The 12,381-nt window shown below is 36.0% G+C and overlaps 1 protein-coding gene across 16 annotated transcripts in view; it reads left to right on the top strand.

Annotated features, from left to right (window-relative positions):
• The window catches only part of SLCO1A2 (solute carrier organic anion transporter family member 1A2), a 144,746-nt gene that overhangs the window by 84,144 nt on the left and 48,221 nt on the right, over positions 1-12,381 (top strand). For all 16 annotated transcript variants that reach the window (XM_079141498.1, XM_079141490.1, XM_079141487.1 and 13 more), the window contains 4 exons: positions 6,652-6,816; positions 8,036-8,231; positions 9,759-9,924; positions 10,940-11,112. In XM_079141498.1, coding sequence (XP_078997624.1) covers positions 6,652-6,816; positions 8,036-8,231; positions 9,759-9,924; positions 10,940-11,112 — 700 coding nt within the window. The remainder of the gene's footprint in view (positions 1-6,651; positions 6,817-8,035; positions 8,232-9,758; positions 9,925-10,939; positions 11,113-12,381) is intronic.

Here is a 12,381-nt window from a genome sequence, read left to right as displayed (position 1 = left end):
TCCTCTATATGAACCTTATTCCTAAGCAGGAACTGCACGAACCTTATTCCTAAGCAGAAATTCTACAAGTGGAATTCATTTCTTTGCATTATGCCTGTGCTTCCTCCTCTACCAAATGGTTTATTTCTTGATACTTCATTCTCAAGTAAGTTTCAGGCAGTTAATATTAAGTAAACTGGAATAGTACAAAATGAGGAAATTGAGACAGAGAACATGAAGATAGGAAAGGTGAAAAGAAATTAGAAATAAGAATTTGAGCCAAAATAGCTACAGTGTTACTCAACTTATTTACCATAGATAGGCCACAAATTTGGCTCTGAGATTTTTTTAAACAGGGAGAAAATTTGGTCAAATCATTTATAAAGTCTTTATTATGTACCAAATGAATCAAAATCTCTGTGAGTGGAACTTATATATGATTTTTAAAATATCTCCAGGTGGTTCTAATATACATCCTGTTGTGAACTGTTGACAGAACCACTGAAATTGGTGTTCTGAAGAAGCAGAAAAATTCCTGGTACTTAAGCAAATTTTTATCCCATTAATTCCCACGTCTTCATTTTAAATATTTGGGGAGTGATGTTTCGATATTTGAGTGCATTCTTCTTTATCAAAGTAATTTCTTTCTAGACTATAGAGAACAAGGATCTTCCATTCTAGGTGATCTATAGAGAAGAGAGGATATTAATAGAAGAAAAAAGAAACGGTGTGGACCCAGATGCTGTACTTGTCTCTTTATAGTTTTGCTTAAGTAGTGACTTAGGGAAGGTAAAACTATTGTTTTCTAATTCTACCTGTAAGGCCCCCAAAAAGGAAACCCCAACTCTGTCCCATGGATGGACGGCAACCCCAATCAACCGCAGGAGGCGTCCCTTGATGCAAACCGCAAGAGGTGTTTATTCCAGTGCGCTGGGACCCAACTCGAGGAGTCGAGTCCCTAGCAGAAAATCTTGTAGGTTTATAAAGGCAGAAACCACACATCGGGAGGGGTCGCACATGAAAGGGAAAAGGGGGACAAAGCTGCCGGGAAATTTCAAAGGGGGTTCTAGGTTTGCTGATAACATACAACATGTTTCACAATGTTTTACAATAGGGCGTAGATTCTGGTCAATAGTTTCTGGTAATCATTCTGTTTGATCACTATCTGGCTATCTGGCTCAATTTACCCTTTTATTCTCTGTTTGGGGCTGTTTCTTGGAACAGCTTTAAGGGCTTTGTTCCCATTCCTGGGAGGGTGACCTTAGGGAGTTGAGATGACTGGGAGGGTGACCTTAGGGAGTTAAGATAACTGGGAGGGTGACCTCAGACAGCTTAAAAAAAATGTCCATTCTTTCATTTCCCCATTTTCTTTTCTGGTAAGTTCTAATCATGGAACTTCTGTCTCTATATACTCTTCTCCAAAGCTATTTCCATGGCAGAGGGACTGGTATTATTGCCTGAGCATTAGTACCTGTACAGCACTTATTCTTTCCCTGATGAAGGTGACTAGGCGATTTCAGGCAGGCAAGAGCCGAGGGGGCAGGCCACCAATTAGCAGCCCCTTGTTTGCAGTCCTTGATAAACAGTCCTTGATAAAGGCAGGTAAATTTGGTAATCAATGGCCTCCGGAGATCCTTGACATTCCATTCTTCCAGGGGCAGTCTCCAACTTGCAGAGGCAGATGATTTTATGGCCATTTCCTCGATTTGACCCGATCCCCTATTTCTACACTAACTACCTGTTCCCAATTCTGGCTTCATTCCCCCCTCTAATCTTAGGAACGCCATGCTGCTGGGGAAGGAGGTCGATGACCGCTCTAGCTTCTTCGAGCTGGAAGTGGGTGGCGTGGGGCAAGCAGCTTGGAGCTCCTTTTCTAAAAATCGGGTCAATCAAGGGGTCCCAGGAAGAAGCCTGGTTGGGGTAGAGCAGGTTGTAAAGTCATCTGGGGGTGGGTGCTTCTATGATAGAAGAACAAAAAGACATGAGTACTGAAATGAGATTAGTACAAAGTAAATGTTGCAGCATCTGAAACATGCCACTGAATATCATGAAAATGACAGAAGTTAATCTCTCACCAGGAGGTGGAAGAACTGAGAAATTGTTCCCATAACTAGGCCTAGCAAAGGCTGGAGAGAACAAGGCCTTTATTTGGGGACTTTAACATTGTCATAGATGTCCCCAGAAAATATAGTTAAGCTACTTAATGTCATCTGATTTTGTAGAATATCCCTTTATTGGTATAACCTGTGTTTACTAGAGATCTCTATACTTCTGTTACTTAGATATAGATAATCATACTGGCAAACATAGATTAAGTCTACCTGTGTAGCTTAGGAAGGTCTGCAGGCCTTAAACTGACTAAAAACTTCTGACTCTGGCAGTTTCTCTGATAGTTATCAGGCTACATCTTAAGTTACATTTAACTATTATTTCCTTTAAATGCCCAAAAATGGCTATATTTTGGTTTTAACTGTTTTGCTGGGTATCTAAGATCAAGCTGGTCAAATTGACCTGGTTCCTGTCTTGTTAAAGAGTCAGCTGAGTCCCACAGGGGTCACTCATACAGAACTTAAGAGCGGCTCCTTAGCTCCACCAGTGACTTTGATTAGGCAGGGTCTCTTGATGAGGTGACTTCCTTTAGAAGCATCAAGGGATGTTTCCTCTTTTTCATGACTTTCCTCTGCAGCAGATGCACTGGATAATTTTTCATCCTCTAGTCTCAACAGTCTCCTTGATCAGGAGGTTGTGTGACCCAGAGTTGCAACGCTCCTTAGAGAAGTTCTCTTATTCCCTGGGTTCAGGCTAACGTTGAGGGCAAGACCCAAATATGGACTTTTCTTGACCTCTGTATTTAACTCCAATTTCTAAGTTTGATCTTAATTATCCAGCAAGCCAGTCTCACCAGTCATAAATTAAGAGTCATGGGCTTTAACTTTAATGTCCATAACTTTACAGTTATTTACCCTTTTATCTAACTGGAGTCTGCATTAGTACTGGAAGTTACCACTATCTATTCTATAGGTGATGGCTTATTATCACAAGTTACCTAGGTTGTTTGTTCTTGGAGCAGCTACTTCTGCAAAACATTAACAGGTAACAGTTTTACAAAATGAAATTAGCAAGAGTAAAAATATATTCAGCTTGTATAATAGCTATCTTGAATTTCGATTGAGAACTACATTCTATCCCCTATTTGAGATCACAGTACTTTTACAACAAGAACCAATCTTTTGACTATAACTTTAAATAAGCTGAAGTCTGGCTTATTTTGGAGTCACTCTAACATGCAGTAAGGTGGGAGGCAGAGCCTTATCTCAGGTAAGGCAGGGCTCTTTACAGATCTTAAGTGTTCTAATTCTGATGTTGATCTTTGCTTCTTCCTTAAATATCATTAAGTAGTTTACATATACTGTTTCCTGAGTCTATATAAACTTTATAATTAACACAATTTAACATAGTATCTAAAACATGAATCAAAGAAAGGCTGAGAGAGCTTTTAACTTTCCTTTTGTGATTAAGTGGCAAAATGTTTTCATGTTTCTTTCATGTTTCACAATATTAACCTTTAAACAAATCAGACTCTAATGTTTATTAATACATTTACATTTGAAATTCTTTATCTCAGTGTAAAAAGTAACAAATTTTACACATACCCTATTGATAGCAGGTCCTATAATAGAACATTAAATGATAGAAATAAATCCCCAATAAAATTTACTCTTTATAAGTTTAAGATTACCATTACAGACAAGTTTAATCTGGAGAATAGCAGAGCTTGATAAATTCCCTGCTTTAAAAACTTATGGTCCTGAAAAATATGAACACATTTAATATACAACTAGTGACCATTTCACAAATACCTTGACACTTTTATCTTACCAAATTGAGTTTTTAAAGAGAAATGTAGACTCTATAACAAAGTACAATACTCTATAATAGTTGTTTAACCATAATTGTATACACCCCAATTTTTAAGACTAATTGTTCTAAAGAATAAAACTTAATAGACACAAAGTTAAGAGTAAATTAGTGTTTCAAATCCTTGTCATTTTACCATGTCATTCTACCATATAGATTAAACTTTGGTTTATATCAGAACGTTAGTATTTCACCTTAGAAAAAAACTTAAATAGTTTTAGCTGTCTCACATACATATAACCAACTTAGTTACACACAAACTTGTTGAAACTTGCCCTTTACTTACACAGACTTTCTTAGCACTCACTTACTTAGACCCTCATGTATTTCATCACACAAGCACTTTCTTACCCAGAAACATTTCCCTTTTCCTTTTACTAAATGTATTTCCATACCCAGAACCTTTTATTTTCTCTTTCCTATTCATTGACCCCTTTTTGTTCACATTCTGAAACAACTCTTTTGAAATTTCTGAATTTAGATAAATTACTCTATGTTAATAAGATTAAATATTCTGTTGTTTATAGTACTCTAATTGAAACACAGTTGAAACTTTTGGGACCCTTTGTATATAGAATTGTACTTGTTAGGACATAACTCTTAGTAACCTTGTTTTTAGTTTAGTGATGACACAAAGCAAGTTTAAACCCTTTTATTTACCAACCTATGAAAACACCAATAATGTTTAAGTATGATACCCCATGGAATTTAAGGAGTTAAAAGTGCTCGATGTTATTTAACAATTAGCATTTTAACTTTGTAAATTAATCAGATGTCTCTACAAACACATTAGAGTAATCCCATACATGTTAACTCTAATTCACTTATTCTGTAAAAACCAAGATATCAGACAAGTGTCCTGTACAGTATTTGCTGTCTCTTTCCTGTTGAAGAAAAGTCCTAGAAACAATTGATATTAGACACATTATTAACATCAGTATTTTATTAGCTTGACCACCTAGAGACTTGTGAGTTATTTTCAAAGACATTTTGCTTTTATTAGTTTACCCAATTTGAACCTTTTTAAATCACATGAATTAAAAGTATCTGGATCCATTTTTAAATTTTAATTTTAGGAGCGCTCAGTTTTGATACAGACAAAACATGACATCAGACAGCACAACATACAAATAACACAAAATCAAGCCCTTGTAACTTTATAGGTGAATCTCCATTGCAATGTAACAGATGTTCAAAAACTCTAGTTGAATAAAAAATAGAACTGATCAAAAAATCATGAGCTCAAAAAAACATATAATTAAAAAAACCAAGAGTCCTGGAAAAAATCATACGGCCGTTAATTACTTTATTAAAGTACCATAAAATTTACTTTGCTGGAGTTTTAAAGACTCTTTTTACCTTTTCTTTCCCTGGGTTTGAGACTGGTCTCCTACTGAGCCTTTAGGCTTCTTTTATTTTTATTTCAATGTAAGCCTTGACTGAGATCTGGAAGGATCTAACAGGTTTTAACAGAAACTTTGTGTCTAAGGCATTTTAGCCATCTCATCAGGACAGGTTGGATGTTAAAGAAAATTATGAGACCTTATTTTTCATTACTTTTGAGACTGAAGCTACTTTGCTAAGTTACCCTTCAGGGCTGTCGGGAGGGGGAGTCCAGAAAAGGAAACTTTGGGGTCCACCTGAAAGTAGCCCGGGCCGAGAACCCCGCAGTTGTTCCAACCCTTCCTCCACCTCCGCCACAAACACACAACAGAACCAGATACAGATGGGCGCCAATCTCTGATCCACCAACTGAACCCAATTAGCGCCCTTACCGAAGGAGACTACCAGGCATCCCTGGCTCTCCTTCCACCCTTAGGGCGTCCCCCAGGGCTGCAACCTGTGGCCCCCCAGGCACGTCTACCGGCCACTGTTTGGCCACTCTTACGAGTCACCGAACGGCTGCCACCAAAACCGAAAGCGCGCTCACAGAACCAGACCAACTAACAAAACACAAGACAAAGACAGACAACTTCGGGGTACCCCTTCTTACCTCCAAGGTCGACTCCGCGGATGAGAGGGGGCCGTCTTATCCCGGACGAGCCCCCAAATGTAAGGCCCCCAAAAAGGAAACCCCAACTCTGTCCCATGGATGGACGGCAACCCCAATCAACCGCAGGAGGCGTCACTTGATGGAAACCGCAAGAGGTGTTTATTCCAGCGCGCTGGGACCCAACTCGAGGAGTCGAGTCCCTAGCAGAAAATCTTGTAGGTTTATAAAGGCAGAAACCACACATCGGGAGGGGTCGCACATGAAAGGGAAAAGGGGGACAAAGCTGCCGGGAAATTTCAAAGGGGGTCTGGGTTTGCTGATAACATACAACATGTTTCACAATGTTTTACAACAGGGCGTAGATTCTGGTCAATAGTTTCTGGTAATCATTCTGTTTGATCACTATCTGGCTATCTGGCTCAATTTACCCTTTTATTCTCTGTTTGGGGCTGTTTCTTGGAACAGCTTTAAGGGCTTTGTTCCCATTCCTGGGAGGGTGACCTTAGGGAGTTGAGATGACTGGGAGGGTGACCTCAGACAGCTTAAAAAAAATGTCCATTCTTTCATACCCAGTCAAGTATATTACTGATTTCCAGAAGCCACCAAGTGACATATAACTTTAGCTTTCAGGCAGTAAAAATGATTAACAGGCACATATGCATTACAAAACATAGTTGGGGAAGGAGGTTGATGTTTCAGGAAAACACTTGCTACAAAATGCAAAGCCAAGTTGGTTTGACATTGTCGTTCTTTCATTTCAGATTTTTTACCATTCATGAAAAGTCTCTCCTGCAATTCAATTTACATGCTTTTCATACTTATAAGTGTATTACAGTTCAATGCATTTGCTAACATGTTCTCCTTTATGCCTAAATATTTGGAACAACAATATGGAAAATCAACTTCTGATGCAATCTTTCTCATTGGTATGTTTGTTTTTCTCTGCTTTATTGGCACACATTTTCCCCCCATGAAATGGTGAATAATGTGACGATAGGATTAGGAAACTCCTAAATTGAAGTCTTTTAGGATATTCCGGTCTCTGCTAAATATTCTCTTTCTACTCTCCAAGGAAATCGAGGAAGTGTATGAAGGGAAAGAGGACAGAAATTGTTTTTTTTTCTCTCTTCTACCTTCTCTCAGAATGGAAATTCATAATGTTTATGGAAATCTTGGGAAATGCAGACAATAAATTTTCAGATAGGTAGTTCATTAATATATAAGGGATTAGAGTTAATATATTAGGATTCTGTGTTTTGCTCCCATATTTTACTCTTTTGCCTTAAATTCTTGGATTCCCTATTCCTCCTAATGTAGTCCCCTGGTCCCGCTTATGACTTTAGATATTTCTGCATCTATATACATTCTGTCTTTCCCGTAACTACCCTAACCCCAATGATTCTACCCTGCCTGGGTTTTTTTCCTGAGATCTTTTTTTTTCTTCTGAAAAATGACTGTCCCAGGCTATGTTCGCCTACATGCCCTGAGTTTTAACAGATTCCCTCAAGAGCATGATTCAGTGAGCTGGATACAGATAATATACAAAGAGGGCTGTCTTGACGTTTTGCTTTTTCCTTTTTGGGGGGGTGGGGGAGGGGTGAAAAGCTGGGAAAGAAGAATGCTGGTTAGCACAGTAAAATATGATATATAACTATACTCAATAGTCACAGCTTCAGCAGAATGACTTTCTGAAATAACTTTAACTGAGTCAAATTCTTAATAATCAAAGTGGGAATAAATAACTGTCAAATATATGATACATATATATACATATTTGAGACATATATATGTATATATTCCCATCCCACACACTGGAGAGTAATATAATGCATTAATAAATTACTGGTCAACTCTGACCCACCTATATCTTAATAAAAGAAATATTGATCATAATACCTGATCACAAGAAATTGACAACCTATTATGAATAATTAAATGAATGATAATAACAGTTTTTTAAAAATATACTCAACATTATGAGTCATTTTGAAATCTCCCTGTATATGATGTGTAACTAAGTAGGGTTAAAATCACCACTACTTGAACTCAAATACTTTCTTATGTAAGATGTATTAGACAAAAGTGATCACATATTTGTTCTTTGCTGTTGTTAATTTGTAAATAACATTTTACTTGCATTTATAGGTATTTATAACTTACCTCCAATATGCATTGGATATATTGCTGGTGGTTTAATTATGAAGAAGTTCAAGATTACCGTTAAACAAGCTGCCCACATAGGATGTTGGTTATCTGTGATTGAGTACCTTCTCTATTTTTTATGTTTTCTTGCGACCTGTGATAATTCTCCAGTTGCTGGCATAACTACCTCTTATGAAGGGTATGTTGTTTTCTACTAAATGCCATATTCTTTCAACAGACTGTTAATAGTATATTTTCTCTAATGGTTGTACAAAACCAAATCATTTGCTTAGGAGTTAATGGCAGTGATCCATTGTCATCCTGTATCTTTCCTTTACCCGTCAATCATATACCAATCCATTCAAGCTCTTTAAAAAGTTGGGAACATCACAGGATGAATGAGTTTATGATTGTGTGCATGTATGTATAGTTGGCTGTCTTTGTGATACCCAAATGAACATTAAAAAGTACATGAAGGAAGCGACCTATAATTGTAGATTAGGATATGTTATCCATATATTTAATACCCTTGTAAATGTTAAAACTAAGAGTTGACTATGCAATCTAAATATCCTTTAGATGATTCCATGGTGGGCTTAAATTTGGCATCATTGAATCCTAATTCATGCTAAATGAATATATAAATTTATGTACTTCACTGATATAGTTATGTCTAAAGTATTGAATAGTTTTAGATTTTACATTTTGAGGGTTATTTGGGTTTACAGAAAGATTTTTCAATAGTGATGTGAAATTTAAAAAATTCACTTCAAGTCATCAGTTAAAATGAAATGAAAGACATCCTAAAATGTTCCTTTTAAAACCATCAAAGATTATAAGATTAAAATCATTTCAAATATAAAATCATAAAGTAATTTTTGTATACATTATCTGATTTAAGTCTTGCAGGCTCCTTTGAATATAAGGATTATTATTTCTTTTTTATAGATGAAGAAATGGAAGATTAGAGAAATTCAAAAAAACCTCTTCACCCATATCAATGTAGAAACATGGGTGGTTTTATTTATTTATTTTTTGGAAAATAGTTTTTAATTGTGGTTGTCAATGAACTTTTATTTTTTTTTTTTAATGTCATGCTGAGGATTGAGCTTAGTTTTAAAATTGGAAAGAATCTTAAAGATTGTCTCCATCTCCAATCATGCTGATTTCCAGAGAGAATGAGTGGAAGGCCACATTGTGGTCTAGTCACAGTTAGGATTTGAATCCATTCTTTAAACTCTTATACTAGTTAATGTGTGATCACAATTATAAGTACTTGGTACTAAACTAGAAGAATTAATTTGTTTACTCCAGTGACTGTTTCTGAAGCTAAAAGCATTATCTACATTATAAATGGAAATGGCAGCTTTTGATTTTCAAGTTAGCTCTCTCATTACTTTCTGCCACATGGATCAACCTCAGAGATTAGGACATCTTCCTTTTTTAGTTCTAATAGTATCTGGAAAAATGCATCCCACATGGTAGGCACTTAGTGCTTGTTTATTGACTGTTTTCTAAAATGTTATTGAAAAAGGGGTTTTGTGACACTAAACCTGGTTATCTTTTACACCAGAACTTTTTGCCTACAATGTATAGGCAAACCACACATTGATAGAAAATTTCTGTTTCTATTTTTTTTTTGCGGGGGGACTTAATTGGTAATTAAGACAGAAAGAAGAAAACCAAATCTTGAATAGCGCTTCAATATTATTTTAAATCCTTTCAGAATCCAACAAGATTTGTATGTGGGAAATAAGATCCTTGCTGACTGCAATACAGATTGCAACTGTCCAACTAAAACATGGGATCCTGTATGTGGTGACAATGGTTTATCATATATGTCAGCTTGTCTTGCTGGTTGTGAGACATCCTCTGGAACTGGATTGAACATGGTAACACATCCCATTGGATTTTTTGACAGAACTTCTGTGTACTGTATTATCATTGTCTAACTTTGAACTGAATTTATACCTGATAAAAGCAAAATTAGTCTTTTCTTAAAACCAGATTAATTTTTTGTGTGGATAACTTAAATTACTCTCTATATGCATACTTTGTTCCCTTTTCATTTCTCAGATCCATGTAAAGCCTTCACAGTGTCTGAGGACTGGTTTGAAATTTTAAACCAGTTTATATTATTATTCGAATAATTTTGGTTAAAAATATGCTGGACAGAAAAAAAATTACCATTGAGATAGAAGTTGGCAGTTTTGATCTCACTTATCAATTAACAGCTGTGTTTTTTCTTCCCTTTTCTGTGTATATGTATGTATGTGCTTTTGTGTGTTTTCACATGAAAACAGCTTTTTAACAAGATAGAGTTAGGCATGTCTTCTTGCCTCAAAAATGTTCAACCTCACAAAGTTGGTTGGTGATCAAAGTAAAATACAAATTTTATTCTTAATGAGATCTGGAAACATAATAAATCAAAAAGGGATGACTTTACTCTGTTATTGAAATAAACTATATTTTGAGAGGATACAGTGTTGTTTACGTGTAAGCATCTGAACAGTCGAATAGATTTTTGTTCATACTTTGTGTTGTGGCAGATAAGTATTTTTTTAAAGTATGCATTTAGAATAGCTGAGCTATTGAAGATTTACTCTATGTATTTACATAAAAATGCCATTTTTTTTGAAACTACATTCTATGCTTTGTTTTATCTACAATCCTGAAAGACATCATAAAGGAGATGGGAATATAGGAATAAGCATTCTCCATCCTTTTTTCCCTTGGTGTGTGTGTGTGAATAATGCACAGTCTCACACATGCTAGTCAAGTGCTCTACCACTGAGCTAAACCCCCAGCCCCAGAGATCTCCATCTGGATCCAACTGACTATGTAAAAAACTTTGAAATTTGTGTTCAAAATTCTTGTTACTTAAATAGTATCTATTATTTTTGACAGGTGTTCCAAAATTGTAGCTGCATTCGAACATCAGGAAATTCATCTGCAGTTCTTGGGCTGTGTGATAAGGGCCATGACTGCTCCATGATGCTCCAGTACTTTCTAATCTTGTCGACAATTAGCAGTTTCATTTATTCTTTAGCTGCCATACCTGGATATATGGTTCTCCTGAGGTACAATAATTCTCTTTATTTAGATTTCTTTCTGGTAATTTATTATTGTAACTTTTTCCAAGTAATTTGGAGCTTATGACATCTAAGAACTCTTGTGTTCCTAAATACGCTTATTAAGGGTCTTATATTAAACATTGTTGAATCTTATGAAATTTTAAAGTTATAATACGAATGTTCATCTGTTGGTGTTTCCCTCCCTATTCCTTGCTTATTTTCCTTCCTTATTTCTTAGAATTGAATGAGTGAATCTCTCATTGTGTAATGCCCATTTCAGGGTTAACCGTATGAAATATTTGTTTTGATAGGTAAAGAGTGGTTGTCTAGCAGCCACTTCATCTGGTTCAGCTTATAGGACAACAGAATATAAAACTATCAGAAGCCCCCCTTTCACCAGAGTCCCTGGAACTTTCTGAGCTCAATTTTTCTTTAATAAAAAATGGGCATAATAGTAAATGCCCAACTCTTTTACAAGGCTACTGTGAGACACAAGTAATGGTTTTCTAAAACCAGGAGATTGGTGAGCCGCGTTCCACACTTAGGTATATGAAACATGTGCTCCTTCAGTTACAGCACTCTTCATGCCTAGTAAACAGTCCTGAACACAGTTAGCCACCTGCTTTCTTTTCTTCTTGTCTCATTGTAATTCAGAAGCAGAGTTAAGTTAATCATAGTTCATGACCTTATATCATTATGGGCTGGGGCAAGCTTTCTCTCTTTTTACTTCATTTATTTATTCATTTGTCTTAAATTTCATTGCCTACTTTCACTCACCATAGGCACCCACTTAAGTAGAATAGATATGTTTCCTTCAATATGCGTTTTCCTTTGGGTGTGTTTATATTTACACAGATGGTGGTGCTCTATGCCTTAGTCTAGTTTTTTAAGGTTCATGCATAGATAAAGTAAGTCACCAAGTACTGCTAGTACTTAAGAGTTGTTCTTATACCATCGCTGCCTGAATGTCCTGCCCCCACTTTATAGCCTCCATAACACTTGGAATTATCTAACTTTCTAATGTAGACTGTTCCAGATGGTATAAAATGGTGGCTCATTGATGTTTTGTGTAATTTTTCTGGTGAGCGAAGTTAAGCATCTCAACTAATTTTCAGTTATTTGAATTTCTATATCAAGATGCTTATTCTTTGTTTTCCCCATTTCCTATTTGCATTGTCTCCCTCTTGCTGATTTGGATGATTACCATATAAATTATAGATATCATGCAATAAATGATATAATGATATAATAATATAATGTAATAAACAATGTGAT

Source organism: Sciurus vulgaris, assembly GCF_902686455.1.
Source record: "Sciurus vulgaris genome assembly, chromosome: 5".
Taxonomy (NCBI): Eukaryota; Metazoa; Chordata; class Mammalia; order Rodentia; family Sciuridae; genus Sciurus; species Sciurus vulgaris.
This window is presented reverse-complemented; position numbering and strand designations above follow the sequence as displayed.